This window comes from Fundulus heteroclitus, chromosome 21, assembly GCF_011125445.2.
Source record: "Fundulus heteroclitus isolate FHET01 chromosome 21, MU-UCD_Fhet_4.1, whole genome shotgun sequence".
NCBI classification, from domain to species: domain Eukaryota; kingdom Metazoa; phylum Chordata; class Actinopteri; order Cyprinodontiformes; family Fundulidae; genus Fundulus; species Fundulus heteroclitus.
Window position 1 is genome coordinate 3025954 of NC_046381.1, and position 19543 is coordinate 3045496.

Below are 19543 nucleotides of genomic sequence, written 5' to 3' on the forward strand. Positions count from 1 at the left end.
CTAGCATGTAAGTCTGGTGTATCCTGTCTAACAAATTTCCCCATTGTGGCACAATAAGGGTATTTCTATTCTATTCACCTCTTGTCCCTGCTGGACCAGCGCAGGCACTGGGTGGCATAATGTGTGTGTGTCTCCGTGATAATGTGAAATGTCGCAATGAATGCAGGGCAGGGTGCCAAGGCTGAATCCCCCACTTGTCCTGCCTTTGACCACACCGATAAAGCACTGATCACGTCCCCGACTGGGCGGACCCAGGTTAGCCAAGCTAAGTGAGCTCACTGCCAGCAGTTCAGGACCCAGACCCCAGCCTCCAAACCCCCGCTGTCCATCCAGGCACAAACATAATGCCTTAACCCCCTCCTGACCCCAGACCCTGCTCTACCACACCCCAAGTCCATTCCAACCTACCTTGGGATGTCCTGAGGGCAACCCCCACCTGGCAAACAGGTGAATTTTGTTTTGAAAGAATCTAGAGTTAGACTTCTTTCATTCTTTCAGTTCTTATGTATCATTTTTTGTTTTGCAATGGTTATAACCCCAATGAGGATGTGGCCTCTATTAGATTCCAAATGTAGTTTTATAAATTAAGGGGCAGACTGGGACTGTGTACTCTTACCATGTTTTAGATTAGTACATCTCTGACAGCCTCAAAACAAATATTTCTTCAGTTGTTCCATTTCCATCAACCCAGGCATCGTCCAAAATAAAAGGGCTCTTGAATTGTCAGTATGGAACAGTAAAGGAATAAACCATTTAGGGTCTGATCTTAAAAGATTCCAAATGAGGAGCTCTGAAGTGCAATGGGTAAAATAAAATTTCCGCATTTGAAAAGTTGCATGATCTGCAAAACATTACATCCACAATGGATAAGACGTGCAAAACCAACCCTGCCCGCCCTGTTTAAATGAGTAAATGTTCTACTGGCAGTTTGAGAGTGGTTGTAAACGCAAGAGTTGGAAATAAAGATAAAAAACAATAATAGCATTGATAATAATGTTATTTATAGTGCTAGAAAAAAATAACTACAAAGATAAAAAAATAACAAAAGTTCCAGTTTAAATGATTAAATATAAATCATAACTTTTCCCAAAATGAGCCATATGGTCAGATTCACAACGAGATTCCTCTCTAAACAGCTGCATTTACCTCCGCCAACTCCTCACAGCAGCCACTTGACCCAAATTATTCCCAACCAAGGTAGGCCCATAATAATTCCCATGAATATTTTGCTTTGACAAATTGCAGCCGCCAGTGGTTCCATGAATATGGTGAACAGGGAGGGGTGAGTGGACAATCCTGTCTGCTGCCTCATTCAAGATCGAAGCTTTGAGAAATCCAGTCATTGTTTTCACACAAACATTGAGCGAGTCCTGTGATCCCGGACAGAAAAGTAAGTCTTAAATCTAAGTTTGTGTCAGGTAGCAAATAACCGTATCACAAGGATTCTCTGCATCTAATGAAACAATTAAACCCTTTTTATTGTGGATGTGGCAATGGTCTATTTAAATGACGAGTCTTCTTGTACAATTTATAGCATACACATTTTTAATATATCGAGTCTGGTCAGGATCTGTATTATGACGGTTTATATTTTCAGACATTGTGGTCAACGTCTTGCAAATAATTTCAAGATGGAAGTGGGAGATCTTTATCCAACTGAGGATAAGGTTTATGTTTCAACATTTCATGTTTGGAGAGACTGTTGAGGTTTCCTGAATTTCTGTGACCATCCGCTTGACTGTGAGGCTCAACTGTGGCCAGAATTTACTGTAGAGATCTACAGGGAAGCCATCAGGTCCCTGTACTTTGCCATTAGGCATACATTTAGCCGCCTCATGGGGTTCACTTACTACTAAAGATAACCCCAGAACTGTTATTCTGTTTCTAATTTAATTTAGAAAGATGAACTTAATTTAAAAGTTCATGTATGTCAGAACTGGAGAGATAAATCTTATTTGAGAATGGAAAGCCTAAAAATGAATTAATTTCTCTAGAGTTATTAATATGTATATCGTTACTTTCAATTATTATTGAAATTGTTACCTTTTCTTTATTCTTTTGCAATCAACTGGCAAGTTTGCTAGATTTAATAATATAATGTTTGTATCTTATTTACAGGTTTTCTTCTTGGGGTTTTCTTCTTGGGGTGTAGTATTAGTTGTTCTTAAGTCTTTTATTTTCTCTTCTAGTTCCAATTCAGTTGTCTTTTGTTTGTTTTTATTTTTCTTGTATGATGAGTTAAAAATTATTTTTGCCACACATAATATAGTTTGTTGCTTCCCAGAAAACAACAGAACAGAAATAAGGTTGATTTATTTTAATCTCCATAGTGTTACAGGTGGTGTTATGTTTTTTTTAAATGTTTTTCTTTTTTCTTTTTTGCACCATCACCATCAGAGTTACTGGTTCACTTAAGGTGAATTCATTGAGTGAATTCTTACCTCTCATACCTCATGCATAACAAAGTTGCTGGTTAGAAAGAAGTCTATACAGGAATATGAGTGGCAGACAGGTGAGAAAACTCCTTATCTGATGGGTGACATGAGCGCCAGACATCACACAAACAAAAATCCTTCATATCCTGCTTTAATGTATTAACTGACTGCGAGATACGGAGTGCAGATCTGCTTAGTCTGTCTGTGTTAAGATCTCGTTCCACCACAATTGCTGTACCAGTCTGAGTTGAAAGGGCAGAAAAGAAACCATAATAAAAGTTCCTATCATCCACATTTGGACCGTAGACAATAATTATAAAGCAGTCTTGTTTATTTGTATGTTAATGATTTGATATCTCCATGCTGGATACAATATATGCTGTCTTTTCTTCTATTAATTAAAGTAGCTATCACACTTTGTTTGAAATTAGCGTTAGCTAAATAAAAATTGTGTACTTATTACTTGTGTACTTACTATGTGCGGTACATCCAGATATGGATACATGGGTTTCATGTGGTAAGACAATGTCTGCTCTAAGTTATTCTTTTTGATCTGTGATTTTATGCTTTATGGTTGATATTATTTACAATCCCATGTACATTCCATGTATCATATTGAATTCACATCATTAGTTAATTATGAGGTCTAAACTAAGTTTATACTGTAAGACACTATTGTAACACCCTAGTTTGTAGGGGGAATTAGATTATGATGCTTATAATTCAAGCCTTTACATATATTTAGCAAAATATAACATCTTCCATTCAACATTTGAATATTTGCAGTTAAAGTATAACTCACCCCAAAAATCAACTTTTATTTCCAGATAAACTGTAAACTGGGCCTTAGGCTGCTACTTTAAAGGATAACTCACCCCAAAATCAACTTTGTGTTGTTAATAAACTGTTAACATGGTGGTCTTATAGAGCTGTCTACAAATCCTGGCCATTATTTTGACAGATTTGTTGAAATCCTGCTTTTGTGTCTATGAACCGTCAGTGTGGCGCCCTCCTAAGGTTCAGTGTGTGTCTTGCATTGAATGTCGAAACAGCATTACTATTGGTTCAAAGGTTTTTTTGTTGTCACCAGGAGAAACTGCCAATGTGAGGTATAAGAGTGGCTCTGTCTCGCACGCCTCCATTGTGAGTCGGAATTTGAATCGCAAGTTTTGCGGTCTTCTATCGATTTTCAGGTTAGCGATCTCTTAGCTCAAGATTCACTAAGTTTATTTAGCATTCAGTTAGTTTATTTAGCTTTTACTTGTAGCCTAAACCATGCCTAGCATTCACTCCCACTCACATTTCCTGGTCTGCCAGGTACTGCCTCCTCTCAGGACATTTTTCAAAGTATGACAATGAGTGGAGAAAGGCTCTGGTACAGGAGAAAGTTACACTTTAATGCTACATTTTTATGTTAATTTGTTTAGTTTTACTGTTTGTCTTATAATCATCTTAGTGCTGCCCTCTTAGGGTTTAACAGTGGCTATTGCAGTTGAATTTTCCTACTGTTTCAAATGGTACATGGTTTTGGCGCCATAGCCCCTCATTCACATATGAAAGCATCTCAGTCAAACACGCGCCTCCATGGCGAGTCAGGCTGAGGAGTTGGAATCATGAGCATTGGTAGTATTTATCAACAGTGTTTAGCGTTTGTTACCGCTTTGAATGTTAGCCCATGTTGGCAATGTCCTCCATTTCCTCAGCAGCACGGGCTTCGGACATCGCTGAGTCAGCACCATGAGCAAGCAGCTTTAACTGATAACAACCTCAGTTGACGAGGGAGGTGAAAAATCCTGCACTTCAAAAGAGTGATCTGTGGCAAAACCACCAGATGTTCCCCTGGTCACTCCATGTTTTTAACACGTCACTTTCCCTCGTCCTGACCGCAGCCCCACCACTCGTCCCCACACTTCGCTGTGTCTCTTGGAACCACCCACATTGGTGGCATTTATTAAAATAAGTCTGGGGCCAGGGTTATACCTTTACATCAGGGTGAGTTACACTTTAGTCAATTATATCTGCAATGGATTCATATTTTCCGCCCATTTTTGATATTTTGACAGCAGTTGGTCTAAAAGGACTCTACTAACTAAGGTGTTGTGACTGTTGGGTGAAATCTCTCTCTATCACCGATTCATATCAGATAGCTTTCAAACTACTATCTTAATAAAACAGTTTTTTTCTACTATAGAGATCCGTAACAGCACCAGCTTTTGGTACTGTTTTTTTTATCTTCAAAGAAACTGTAATCTTTTTTAAAGTGAAGACAGGTCAGTTCATGTGGATGGCTTTCTGGAGGTAAAAAGCTGAGAATATCTTTGTGTTTCAAAATCTGCTCCAGTGAAGTCAATTTAAATATATCCAATTCCCTTATATATGCATTAATGTGACTGAAAGTTGACTGGTTCTTTGATGGCGTTATGTCACGTTCAATCACAGTTTCATCTTAAAAGTCAATTATACTGATGCTATGATTTATAAATAAGCCTGATGTGTAAATTGATCGCTTGATTTGTGACAGCAACTTCTTCCCCAGAGCATACAGAAGATCCTATAATATTACAGTTAATAAGCTGTGTTGAGAGGATGGCTGTCAAACTCGTACGTGGGATGTTCAATTAGCTTTTATGCCATGCACACTTTACTCACAGTTGATTCCCCAACACTTAATGATCTATTGAAAGTGCATGAGTTGTGTGGAGGGGCAGCGTTGATTGAAGCATTCTGGTTTTATCAACATTACATAGAATACAGCTACAAATAGAGCTCTACGGTCTGCCTTTTGCTTAAAGGTCAAGATTATTAATTTAGTCAATATCCGTTTTTTTCTCAAATGGAGTCACATATCTAAACTGGTATTATATAACAAAGGTATTGTTTGCAGAATTAATTGATTTTTTTGTTTTTGTTTCTGAATGTAAAATTGTATTCCTAATGTATTCAGAAAAATATTTGAATATTGGTGCTGTAACAAACTTACTGTACTTACTTTTATCCTTTCCACCCTCCATCCATCATATATATATATATAAACCATCTATCAATCCTTCAGCCATGCTTTTATCCCTCCTCTCACCTTGTTATCTTTATCAGGTCCTATTTAACTAAGCCTTATCTTTATTCTATGAGTCGGGCCCTTTTTAAGAAGAACTTAAATTTGATTGTCCACAGTTCAAAAGGTGTCAATTTCTACCTTCTGCTTAAAACTGGGTAACTGCTCCATGTGCTTCAAATATTTTTGCAATGAAAAGAGATCTTAGCCAGCAGACAAAGCTTTCAATTTACCCCTCCTCTTAATGGGTAATGAGTGAAAGAATGAGGTTATGAATACTAAAAATTAACTTCCTTTGCAGGGTGTCTTAACTTACCCTGAGGAATTGCCTAAGGAGCTCAGTTTTTTTTAAAGCAGATCAGAGTAGAGTCACTATTTTTCTGCATTGAATGGGGCCATTCAATACAGAAATGTCCCACTTAATAGGACCTCAAGGTAGATCCAATGTTCATTGGAAAGTTAGAGGTCACATTTGGCATGTGGTATCACTAACATATGTGGGTGATGTAGGAAAATAGAGGGAGTTCTGAGGATCTTTGCATAAACTATCCCTCATTATATGTCTCAGCTAATCTGTAGTCAATACACTGATAGATGTATGGATTATATTTTGTATGACTTTTGATTTTGGGGGATTCCCCATGACATCTCAATTAATTTTAACACAAAACTATGGACTATAAATGTTTCTTTTCTTGTTGCTTGGTTGACAGCAGGTACTAATGAAAGTTATTATATAATAGTTGTAAGACATTATATAGTAACTAATACAAACGGTAAATCAGAACATCCAAGCCTTGCAACTGTATCCATTCTATGCTTTAATTTGTCCTAAATGGAAACAAGTGCAAACATCAGAGTTAATATCAAAGGGGTGAAAATAGGCTAAATGCACTTTCAAATTAAAAAAAAAAGCAGAGAGATGTTGCAGACTTCCACCGGAGGAAAGTAGAGGAAGCTCCTATTCAATTTTTACTTTAGCCTCTGATGATATTCAGATAATTTATCCTTTCTGGAATAAAACGTAAGGAAGTTCAAGCTGGAAACAGCTGGTGAACCATACAAGGTGGGATTCATCAGTTCTTTACCTTTTCATAACAAGTATTATTTCTTAAGAAAAGACAGCGATTACTGATTAAATATGTTAATGTGTTTTCTGCATTTATAGAGTTTCTATTTTGTGCTTTTTCTAATCAAGTTTCCTTAGTGCTATCTTCTATTTAGAAGCCTTATTTGAATAATAATTTTTCAGAGATGAAATATGCTGTGGTTGATAGAAGTACTGTAAGCCAAGATTAATGAAATAGTATTCTGTGCAAATTGTCATTTGCCTGAAAAAATAAACAGTTTATTCAAATGTAAACCGTTTATAGAATTGTGGTTTAAAAACACAATAGGGCTATTTCTTAACATAAGCAAGTTCAACAGATTTTGTCTGATTTAAGCAATTATACGGTGTACACTAACTTCCAAATCAGGATTTCCACAGCTCTTTATGTCACGTTTCAAGCCAAAACTGAGTGGCTGCAGATTCAAATCATTGGCACCTACTCCCTCCCACCAAAGTTTACAAGAAATGCTACCAAGTGCATGTGTAGGCAAGTGTGAATTCTGTGGAGATGCGTTTGTGTCGTGTCTGTGTTTTATCGATTTATTCATTTTACTTTTTTTATAACTCATGTTGTGAAAGCTAAGTTTATAGCAGAGTTCTATTTTTTCACATGATGTGAGAGCTGTAAAGCTGTGGATTTGTTGAGAAATATGTAAAGGACATATTGTGTGTATCAAACATTACAGTTAGGTTTCTTATTTTCTTTGGTAATTTATTCTTAAGTCCTATTACATTCAAAAACATATAAGGAGTAACATTTAGTTTTGTTCAAAAGTACTCTTCCAGTGTATAAACATAATCTTAAAAGTGTGTTGTGAAGTTGCATTCAGTCACATTTATGGTTTGTTGATGAGGACCCAAATAGTAACTGGACAAAGTTGAATACGATGGAGATCGTATTTAATGAGGGACCTGAAAATTCATGAATCTCAAACCTCCTCAGGTTTTAAAAAAATCAACACTAAGTAAACAGAGCTAAATATAAAAGAAATCCAGAAATACCTCGTATAACAGAAATACAAAACTTAGACCAAAGTAAATCACAAAACCCGTAGGATCATAACAGAACCCACCCATCCCACCTCCTTCCCCATGGACAAATTCCAGACACCCAATTAATCCATGAACCACAAGACAAACCTGGGCCAGGGTTGAGGGAGCCACGAAATGACACAGAACAACACAAAACCAGGTGGATAGAGGGGGCCTTGGAAAAGAAGGCCATAAAAATAAGACAGTTCTAGGGGTCAGCCTGGTGATGGGAGAACCTACAAGGAAGCTTGTCAGGAGGCCAACCATGTGGTTGAAGAAACCCTGGAGCTATAGGACCAGAGGCTGCAGCGTCGCACACTAGAGCTTGTCAGAACGCTGCACTTGAAGCCACCTGAACCCAGACCTTGCGGAGGCTGGCCCTTAGGCCGCTGGCACGCATGGAGAGGCTCTGCAAATGGGCCTAGAGACCAAAGGAACACAAGAAGCAGAGGCTGCTTCTTGTGTTCTTGTGATCTCAACAGCCTCTTGGTCCAAAGGCTGTTGAGATCCACAAAGAAGCCCATAGACACCGGGGGAACCCTCCCCAGAAGCAGGATATTGGCCAGCAGCTAGCAAAGTCCAACGCAGTCTCAGGAGACTAGGCGGAAGACCAAAAGGCTGCAGCTTGAAAGCAAGGCAAGCCCACCTGGGCCTCCTCATGGGAGAACTCAGGATTAGGAATGGTAGAATGAGGTGAGCCCTACTTGAAACCCTCATCGCCTGTGAGAGTTAGGCTGCAGGGGCTGAGGCTGCTGGAGCTCAGGCTTTGGCTCTGGAGCTGTGAGCTAAAAGTCTGGCTCAGTCTCTGACTGCTAAGCCATAGCATTAGGCTTGGCTGCCAGAACCTGGCTCTTCCACTTAAAACCCATGTGGTAGCCAAGGAGCAGGCTGGGAGTGTACCTGCACACAAACACATGACCTTCACAAAGATATGCTTATGGTTGGACACTAAAGAGCATCTGTAAATATAGATTTTCAATTCTTGCCAAATGTTCTCAACTTTTTTGAAGAGGCCATTCTAAGGCATGAATGTTGGCAACTGGTGATTAAAGATGTTGGGTGGCGCACTAAAAGTTTGGGGTTTACAGCACAATAAACTCTACCTAAAATAGCTGTCCATTATCAATCAATCAATCAATCAATCAATCAATCAATCAATCAATCAATCAATCAATCCATTGATTCTTTGCAAAGCCCTTTCCACATCTACAATAATTGTGACCAAAGTGCTTAACAAAATCCATATATAACAACAGAAATCCACAGAGAAATAAAAGATAGCATTAAAAATAGGTTTTAAAACAAGGCAGAGGAAACAAAACAGATAGGGAAGGTAGATAAAACCAGAAGTGCCACCACAGTATTAAAAGCCTGCCTAACTTAAACAGTCTTGAGCTCTGATTTAAAAAGGTCAAGTTCAGTTATAGATCTGGTGGAAGTTGATTTCAGAGTTGTGGTGCAGCCACAAAAAAAAGCTTTATCACTCCAACCTTTGTACTTTGTCTGTGGAGACTGTCTGACCTCAAGGACCTGGTGCAAATAAGAAGCCCAATAACTCAGATAAAAAAAAGGATGGGCAAGGCCATTATGAGCTTTAAAAACAAATTATAAAAGTTTATAATCGATCCTGAAACAGAGGGGAAGGCAATGTAATGAAAATAAAGCAGGTGTCCTCGGTCACTTGCCTGTTGCTGGATTTTCAGGTCTGGTTGATCGGGTCTAAATTTATTTATCTGCTTATTTTTTTCCTCCAGCAAAAGCCTCACAAAATAACTGTTTTGTAAATAAAACCAAATTTGCTTTTGCTGCCACTATTTTCTCCTGTCGTGTCTTGTCGTTGTCTGGCTCTACCGTTTGCATCCGTATGTTGGACTGACATGCACGTCTGAGCTTCCAGGGATGTGACTTTGATTGACGCATGTGGATTACGAATCGTGAATTTATCTGATTGGACAAAGAATGACACTGATTGGCCAAGGGCACAGAAACTTTCAACCTGAGGAGAATCTTTAAGAGACCAGCATAAAGTTGGATGGAAGGCAAAGGTTTACAAAGATAAATGCACAGTACATACATAGACATCTTCCATCAGCCCTGACCAGCTTTTTCAATCATCCTGGGAAAAAACGTCCCCTCAGCATAATGCTGCCACCTCCAGGTTTCAATGTGAAGATGGTCTGATCATAGATAGCAGCTTGCATATTGCCCAGAAGTTGGTCTTTCCTGACCAGACCAACTTCTGCCACATGGTTACTGTCTCACCTCCATCACCTGTAACAACCTGCATACAGGACTCCTTTCACCATCAGCAGCACTTTCATCAAGACCAGATTAATGTCAGCAGACTTTCCTACCTGAGGTGTGGATCTTTGCAGCTCCTCCAAAGGTACCACAAGTCTCTTGGCTGCTTCTCTGATTAATGTGTTATTTTTCTTGTTCAACTAGCAAGTTTTGGTGGACAACTCTTAGTAGGCGGCTAGGGGATATTCTTTCCATTTTTAGTTTTTAGGGATGATCAAAGCTTGGGAAACTGTTGTCCTTGTAGTCCTGTTTGTGGACGTTCCTCTAACAATCTTTTAGGTTTTCACAGAAGAACTGCCTTTATACTGACATTAAATTATACATGTGGGCAGTGCTTGATAATGAGGCAAATTCTGAAGTCAGTTGGGTTGCATTGAATTGTATTTAAGATTGTCAAAGTAAAAGGGTCAGAGCAAAAATTAGCACTTTTTTTTTGCAAAATATTGTTGAAAAACATCTTTCATTTTCTGCTACCTCAGAATAATGTGCTACTTTATGTAGGTCTGCCACATAAAATGTCAGAGAAACTTAACCATGTGGTTGATTCATGACTAAATTTGAAAAAGTTATATAAAAAAATTGTTTTTGCAGTTGGCTGTGGGAATACAAAACTTATCCAAGTGGCTCTTTCCATCATGTAGACTGCATTGGGAAAAAGGAAGTTTGCCAGTGCCGCCTCAGTCCAGAGAGGTATTCAGTGTTTGCGAGACCCTCACGTTCAGTGCATACTAATCCATGCGTGTGTCTGGTGGAGTGGAAACTTTGGGGCAATTTGCAAAAATTGGGTAAATGTATTGTCTGGTTTATGCAAAATGCATAAATCTAATGATTCAGAATTATTACCCTGCAGGTAATTCTATGTAGTCGCAACGTTCAAACGGTTGAATTTTGCACCTTGTCTGCTGGTATGGGGATGCGGTCTGGCTGCAGATGGTCTGTCTCACCAAGGCATTAATCACACTCACTCTGCAATCACACCGCTCTCCTCCTCTCACCTGCGACGAGACATGGGTTCATGGGAATTACCATAACATAATGGATGTGAACTTCCTCTCCGCGGTTAGTACAAGAACCAGCACATACACACCAGCCTGACTTTTCTTTCTTTATTTTTTTGCTCATCTCTATCGTCACCCACCCTGCTCTCTGCTTACTGCTCAGACATCCAACCTACAAATCCCTGTCTCTCCTCTGTGCCGTTTGCGTCCCTCGAAGCCTCCGCCCATCTGCGTGCTGATGCGGTGATACAGCGAGTCCTGGCTTAATAAAGCTTGAAGTACGTGTTGTCTTTCCAACTGTCGATCATTGTAATTATTCATAGATGGAGCCGAGATTGGAGTGGGAGGCGAGCTCTCAGAGCAGCAGCAGCTCGATAGTACAGCACGGCGGAGGTGTGTTTTTTGCCGGGCGGATTGGGGAAAGGTTGCCCTGCTGCGCAATTCAGCGTTTTCAGAATTTAAATAGTGTGAACATACAGATCAGGGTGCAATGTGTCATCTGTGAATATTCTGTCACTCGTGTGCAAAGCCAAAGTTATTCATTCAGAAACTCACGTTTTCAGCCAAAGGGGATTTTTGGACTCTTGACGTCACTATAAAGCTCCAGGGGATGTTTTATTCCCATTGATGTGAAGAAGTATACACGTTTGGCATGTGTTTGTCAATGATTTTAAGTAGAAAAAACTGTAAATATCCTTTTTTTTCAGTAACTTTGAAGGCTTGCTTTGTTGACATTTGTGTAAAAAATAAATGAATCTTTTAAAACTGGTGGATTTTCTTTTTTACGGTAGTTCAGAAGGGTTTGGCACATTTAATTAGTAATCCACTGTTTTGGGGAACTTACTTTAAAAAAGCAATTAGTTATAGTTACTAATTACTTTTTCAAGCAATAACTAAGTTAGTAACTTAGTTACAACATTTAACAACTAATTACCAGGAAAAGTAGCTAGTACATTACTGAAAAAAACATGTTTCAGTAACTTAAAAGGGAGCAGAGGCACTGACTGGGACTGTTTTTTGGAGCTCATTAAAATGTGTTACATAACTCAATATATAACCTAAATTGATATGGTTTTGAGTATTATGCCATTATTTACTTTTCTTTTTTTTTTCTTATTTCTGAAGCATCCCGGTAAATCAGCGATAACTTTGTCACTGGAACTTGTAATGTGCCGTGTAAATGGGTGGGGGAGGGGTGGGCAACAGCCTCTGTGTTGTATTTTGTTTTTATTTTGTTGTTTTAATGATCTGAAAATCAATAAAAACTTTAATTACAAAAGAACATGTTTAATTATGTGAAAGTGGTTGTATCCCGTCTTGATTGGACTTAAAAATGGATGTTTAAATGATCAGTGAACAACTGAATATATGATTAAATGAATTCACACTTAAACGAAGGAAGTACAAACAGAAAACAACAGTAAAGTAATATTTGAAATCTCACTGTGATTGGGTGAAACAAGATCTGGTGTGGTTGTGTTGCAGTTTAGTTCTTTAGGGCTTGTCCATTCAGAGAGCCTACTTCATGTGATCCTGACTTAAAAAAAAAAAAAAAAAAAAAAAAAAATGACTTAATATCACATGTCCTCTGTTTGCTGGGTTCATGTTAGCCTCACATGAGTTTGGGGTGGGCCTGCTAGCATCAACGCTGTTCTCAGTGACAAGTTATACTAATGTGACATTAAAAACTGCTTCTTGGGACTCAATTGATACGATTATATGAGAAGTTATTGTGCGGAAACCATTCTTTTGCTGCACATTAACAGAAATAAATAATTTGAAATAATATGGTCTTCAGATACTTTAAAAGGGGAAAAAAAATCTCAGTAACATTACCCAGACCATGTTTAGCAGCAGACTGCTGTCACCAATATAGAGGTTATTGCACAATTAGACGTTTTAGCCCTGGGGGTCTGACTGTTTTTCTAACATTTTGTCTTTGCAGACAGCACAGCTAGCATCATTGCCAGGCGGCGCCGGTTCAACCACCTGACCCAGGAGCTCTACGAGCTGCCCATCGTGGTGTGGGACGGTGGGGAGCCGTCACTGAGCGGCACAAGCACGTTGACCCTGCGGGTGTGCCCATGCCAGCGCCATGGCAAGATCCGCATCTGCCAGGGGGAGGCCTTCCTCTCCTCTGCAGGTCTCAGCACGGGGGCTCTGATTGCCATCCTGCTGTGCATCGTCATCCTGCTTGGTGAGTTGAGGGCGGACGCTCCGTGGGGGGGTGGAAGGAACTTGTGGGTTGTGGAGCGATAGAGGGGGCAAATATCCCGGGGGCCATGGTTGGAGGAGATGGACCGTGGAGGAGTAAGAGGAGCGGAGCATTGAAGGAGCATGACAAGGGCAGAGGAATAAATAGATGTGGGAGGACATTGGTAAACTGTTGGAAATTGAAGTGAGTAATTTGAAGTCAGGATGGGTCAAACAAAAAGTATGGAAAACACTTAAGAGACGAAGGATCCAGAGGGAGGCGACGGGGGGAGCGGAGATGGTTAAGACAATTGCTGTAAGTAGAGATTTGGTGTGATTAGGGAGAAGACTGCATGCAGTACTGGATCTCAAGGACAGTGTCCTGCATGTTTTAGACATCTCCCAGTTCCACTACATTCAATAAAACCACTAAATCCACCTATCAGAAAACAAGATCTCTGTGTGTAGATGTGCAGATGACCTAACGTAGCAGTGGATGTTGTTGGAGCGTCTGGACCCTTGATAGCATCTGTTTGCTGAGTTCCTGCACAGCAGTGGGTTGGAATGTCCACAGCCGAAGGTGTTCAAATGTTAGTACTATTGTTGTCAGCACCACAGTATTGTCAAGTTTTGGAAATCCTCAGAGGATTCAGTAAACGTTCTTGCTCCTTCAGGCATTGTAGGTGGCATACTGGGGTCTTGATGCACCCTAGAAGCCCTGTGGAAGACCCTGCAAGGAAAATCTACAATAGGCGATTTTTAATGTCAGAGTGCGGTCTTAATCCGATGTAATACGACTTCTAGAAAAACATTGTTGCTTATAAAGCAAGTTTTACAGGAAAACAAGTACATAAGTACAAACTAGCTTGTTTTTTATGTATCAGAAATAGGTCTAAAGTCTTTTTTTTTTGGAGTTTGCTGCTTCAAAAATATCTCCACTCAAAGGTAGTAGGTGTAATCATACAAACAAATTTCCAATTTAGAACTGTAGCAATATCACATTTTCAGTATGAATAATAAAGTTTACACCCAAATGATTGTGCATGTAGTGAGAAACAAATTTTTGCTCTCTTGTAAATATGTGTGAGGGGTTGCATGTTGTCAGTGGTGCAGCACACGTCGATAGAAATCAACAAATGAGGTGAGCAGCAACACGTTTTCCACTGCTGCTGAATCCCTCTCAGATCATACCATGAATACACAAAGATCGTAGGAAGACCTGTGAAAACAGAAAGCCCTTTTTTTCAATATTGCCCGTCTTAGCAGCCAGACAAGCTTCTCTTTCGTGGAAATTTGTACTGTGTTTCTATGGCAACCCACATTTCCAGTGACAGTGAATGATTTTTACTTGAACTTGCAAACACGATTGCGCCCTTCGCATCCGGTGAGTGGACAGCCGGCATGACGGGTCGGATTACAAATGGCCATCAGAAATGTTTGAAAATGACTCAAATTAAAAGCAAATGGATCAAAGGCGGCTCGTTAAATTCCCACAAGTAAACAATCACCTATCAGCTCCGATAGGTGTTACGGCGTCTCCGCATGTGGACATGATTAGACGAAACTGTCTAATAACAGAGTCCCTCCTCTTTCCTCCTCTCATTACTGATTGTCTGTGGACATCAGCGCGTGAAGGTTATGCATAATCATACGGAGCGTCTTCCTCCTCCAACCCGGAGCTTCTGGCTGAGGCGGACAAAGGGCCGTCGCTGCTGTTTGGAGGAGACGGTCTTGGTCGCGGATGCTCGCTGAATACCTAAACATCAGCACAATGCAGATACGAGGAAAGGAAACAGACATGTTTAGCCAGAGGAAGTGATAATATCAGAAGATTGAATGGCGTTGTAGTTTGCATTCACCCTTTCCTCGAACCTCAAACCAACCTTCACCTCCGAGAGACTTAAGCTTTTGTCTTGTGTCAGCCAGAAAAAATAAAAAATAAATGCTCTTGCATTTCAGGTAACTGGCACTTCTTAGTGTTGTTAGATTCCCCCATCATGAGGGTATTTTAAAAATAGATTGTTGGGAAATGTTTTAAGAGGCAAACAGAACAAGGTTTATTCCTCTCTGTGGTAACATCATGCACAGCCGTTGTTTATTTTTAATGAGTCTTTGCAGAGGATGACTTGGCAGCTTGTCTCACAAAGTGTAGCTTGTTTCAGGGTTTGCTTAAGCTTATTGGTGGATACAGTTATTCTGTCTTTGGTGTCCCCCCCCCCCCCACCCCGTTTAGGAGTGTGAACACAATGTTCCAGCTGCGTTTACAGCAGATTCAGATTAAACACTATCTGACCGTTCTGAATGCAGTGCTTATTAACACTGCATTAAGGCACACTCGTTTAGAAGAAAACCACTTGGTAATGACAAGATGAATGGTAGTCCCAAAAGGAGCATTAAACTTGTACATAGAATCATTTAAATGAACCTCCATACTTAATTTTACAGAAGCTCTGAAAAGAAGGTGATTATTTTTTCTTTCCTCCTGGAAGGATTTACGTTCCTGTTCTGAGCATTATATTTTTTATCCAGCGTCTTGCTGAAGTGCTATGCTGAGGTTTAGTATGTTTACTCTTTGTTTTGACATGACTTTTTTTTATTATTCCACCCATAACATTTTAGTGTGAATCCAATTTATGTTGAGCCACCCTAGAGAAGAAGTGGATATGATGTCATGTAAAACAATTCAAAGTTTACATATAAGTCCTTCACATTGCTTCAATTCCTTTGAACTGGATGACTTGGGTTAACTATGCTTTGGGTATCCTAAGCTTCTCTAAGCTTCTCACAATAGTTTTTTTAAATTTGGACCCATTCCTCCCGATTGAACCGGTGTGAACTGAGTTCAGTTTGTTGGCCACTTCACACACACACAAACACACACATTTTCAGGTCCGCTACAATGGTTTTGTAATGACGACTCCAAAACACTGACCCAGTTGTTCTTAAGCCACTTTGTTAATATTTTGGTTGAATGCTTGCTGTCATTGTGCATCTTAAAGACAAATTTTTGATTTGAAACTGCTGCAATGTTTGCGCATGACAATCTTTCCTCATGGCGTCATGTCTTTTGTGAAGTGCACCACTCCCCTCTGCAGTAGCTCCCACCCCAACAGAGGTTAAAAAATAAAACAAATGGACTTGTATTTTGAAGCTGAAGACATTTCGCTTCCCATCCACGAAGCTTTCTCAATTCAAAATGTGCTCATTAGATCTAAGCTCTAACGAGGCCTCGCCAGCTCGTCTCTAACGCTGGGAACTCCACACTACTCCAGACATTTTGAATTGAGAAAACTTCCTGGATGGGAAGAGAAACGTCTTCAGCTTCAGAATAGAAGTCCAGTTGTTTTATGTCTTAACCTATTTTGGACTGATCATGAACCTGGATGACTAAGAATCTTCATCAACTCATAACCCCCCACACCCAACACAATACCACCACCTCCTTCACAGTTAGGATTGTATTGCAAATTTCTCTAGTTGTAATGCTGGTTATTATGGCCACCCAATTCAGTTTGAATTTCAATGGACCGCAGAACAGGTACCGGAAAATGACAGTATTTGTCCCCAGGAAACTCCGAACTGACCTTAATCGGGGACGGTTTTGCCTTATTTAATGTGAAACTGTGTAGAGAAAAGGGTATGCATCTGTTTGTATAGCAAATGTAAACGTCATACATAAGAAGAGGTAATTTTAGATTGGATGCAGGTGAGCTAACTGGTGAAAACTGGGAAGGTGGAATAACTGGGGATGTGAAAGGACTGTGACTAAATCAAGAACAAAACAGTTTAGATGACAAATCTATCTAACTCAAATAAAAAATACAAAAAAAAACAACAAAGACCAAAAGCCATGACAATTACCTTTTAGACAAATTGTTTTGTTTCTGTTCTGACTTGAATATCTGGTCTTAATTTATCACCAGATTAGTCAAACATCGCACAACAATTTCAATTAAATAAAACACAAAAAGCTGTTTGATTTACTACAACCCAGCCTAATACTGTACGCCTGTTCAATGAAAAGCAAAAACAAAAAGCTCAATACAGTTTAGCGAATCGAGAAGAAAGATGTCACAGCATCAGCACAACATTTACATAGCTCATACTTTTGATCCCTGCTCATGTCTGAGTGTCTCTGTTATTTGTTTATGCCTGATTGTTTTCCATTTGTCTGATTAATGTCCGTGCTTTACCTCTGCGCTCCCTAATAAACCGCCTTAATTAAGTCTGCGACGGACCAGAGAGGAATACTCGCTCTGTACGGCTCTGACTCGCTTGGGTAATGGTTTTTTTCCACATGACTTTGATAATTTTAATAAGCAGTTTCAATTACAAATACTAATTTTGTTTCAGAGAGAATGCTAGAGCATTACAGTACTAATTGGTTTAAGCTGGAAAAATATATTAAAAATGCAACATTGATAAAAACATATTATTTAAAATTCCAGCTGTGTTATACAGAGAGAGTGGGTAGTCATGACAGCTGGAGCACCATCCTTTTGTTTCTTAAAGGAGTCATAACCTGGTGTTTTACATACACAGTCCTTCTGAAAATGTCTTTAAATTCATATTTAGTATTTTTTTAGGACAAAAAATGTTTTAAATAGACCCCATTCTGAGCCCTTTTCATATCCCTTTTCTTTCTCGCGAGGGTGAGCGTGAGGATTTGTCGTGGCGTGTATGAGCGTTCATGTGTTGCCATGGAGATCTGACCGGTTAGCAGCGTGATATAACCACTTACACAGCAGGTAAAGTGTTACACAAGGAACAACACTTACCGACTGCTCTGCAGATGAGTCCCTGATTGTTGGAATCGCCCCTTTCTCCAAAGGAAGGCTTAATGCCATCTACGCCTGGTATGGTCCCAAGTTAACCAAACACTCGGCCGCAAAATGTGAAGTCAACTCTTAACGTTCATTAAGAGTTGCGAGGAGAGCTTAATATATATATATATATATATATATATATATATATATATATATATATATATATATATATATATATATATATATATATATATATATATATATATATGCTTATTTTGGCAACTAACAGAGCAGTTGACATGAGCGTGGCGTTAGGACATCTTAACTTTCTTTTTTTTTTTTTCTTCTTTTTTTTCCCCAGTGTCCTGTCCAGCAATGTGGCAATGAGAATTGATGTCTTAATGCCAAATAGAGCTCGACAGATTTTACTTTCCCCAAGTGGAGCAATCAGCTTTCGCCATAGTGCTCCGCTTGATTTATGCACGTAAACAGTTTTATTGTGATTCCTGCAGGAAGTATTTCAAATTATGTGGACACTACAATGGGAAAGTAGGTGAGTAAAGGAAGAAGAAGAGAAAAAAAAGTGAAGAGGTGAAAGAAAAAAGAGATAAAAGGGAAAGAATGATAAAACACAATTCGTTAGTGGCGGCAACACAACTGATTTCAGATGGTTGACCAGAGGTGGGCGTGGCTGACGGTAGCGTCCTTCCACGAGTGACATATTGGTGGGTTTTCCTGCTTTGTACCCACACACACACACACACTAAAAAAGTCACTTTCACACTCCTGATTTTCTGGAAGGTTTTTACTGAGGCCCAACACCAACACACAAGTTTTAACATGAAAAATTCCAATTTCCAGGTGATGACTCCATTAACATTTGTATTCGTTGGCAAGTCTAATGAAATCCAAAATTCCTTTCTAAAGACTTACTGTAGGGTTTCATAGTATTTTGCAGGGTTTTAAGCCTTTCGTGACATTATCTGCTCATAGACAATTATACGATTTTTCTCCAGCTTTTAATTTTTTTGACTTTTTACTCTTTAAGTAAAAATCATGTCATATCCACGAGAATTCAAAACAAAGGAAATTCTACTTAAAATTTTTAAGTAAATGAAAATAAATTCAGGTCCTCTTTTGCTCCAGTGCATGGAGCAAAAGAGGCAGCCCTTCTTCTCTTTTAACATATCAAAAAGTTGGCATATACAGAGAGAGGCGGTTCCTGTCTGTATAATCTGTCTAGATCATTGAGCTCACCGTGCAGGTTTTGTACAGGATTTAAATTTGAGGACTGAAGTGGCAGAGGGCCAATTTTGTGTCTGGTAAAGCCTTTCTGCATTTCTGTCAGTTTGTTAAAAAACAGAGTGATGACTTATTCTCAGTGTTCTGGCACAGGCCAACAGATGTTTATTGAAAAGGTCTTTGTCAGTCAAAGAGTTTGTGATGCACACTAGTGAGATTCCCAGGCCGAGGGAAGAGCGACAGGCCCACAGCATCATAGATCCTTCCCTGTACTTAAAAGTGGGACTCAAGTGCTTTACCGCATCCTTTTTCCCAATCTTAATTTTGGTTTCATGTCATATCCATTGAGCGTGCTCGTTTCCAAAAAACCTGTTTTTCCTCTCATCTAATCAAAAATAGCATCAGTGAGGAAG

At 39.4% G+C, this 19543-nt stretch overlaps 1 protein-coding gene across 1 annotated transcript in view; it reads left to right on the forward strand.

Annotated features, from left to right (window-relative positions):
- The window catches only part of LOC105931190 (cadherin-18), a 238375-nt gene that overhangs the window by 181133 nt on the left and 37699 nt on the right, over window positions 1-19543 (forward strand). The window contains exon 11 of the mRNA XM_021320146.2: window positions 12875-13126. Within this exon, the coding sequence (XP_021175821.2) occupies window positions 12875-13126 (252 nt within the window). The remainder of the gene's footprint in view (window positions 1-12874; window positions 13127-19543) is intronic.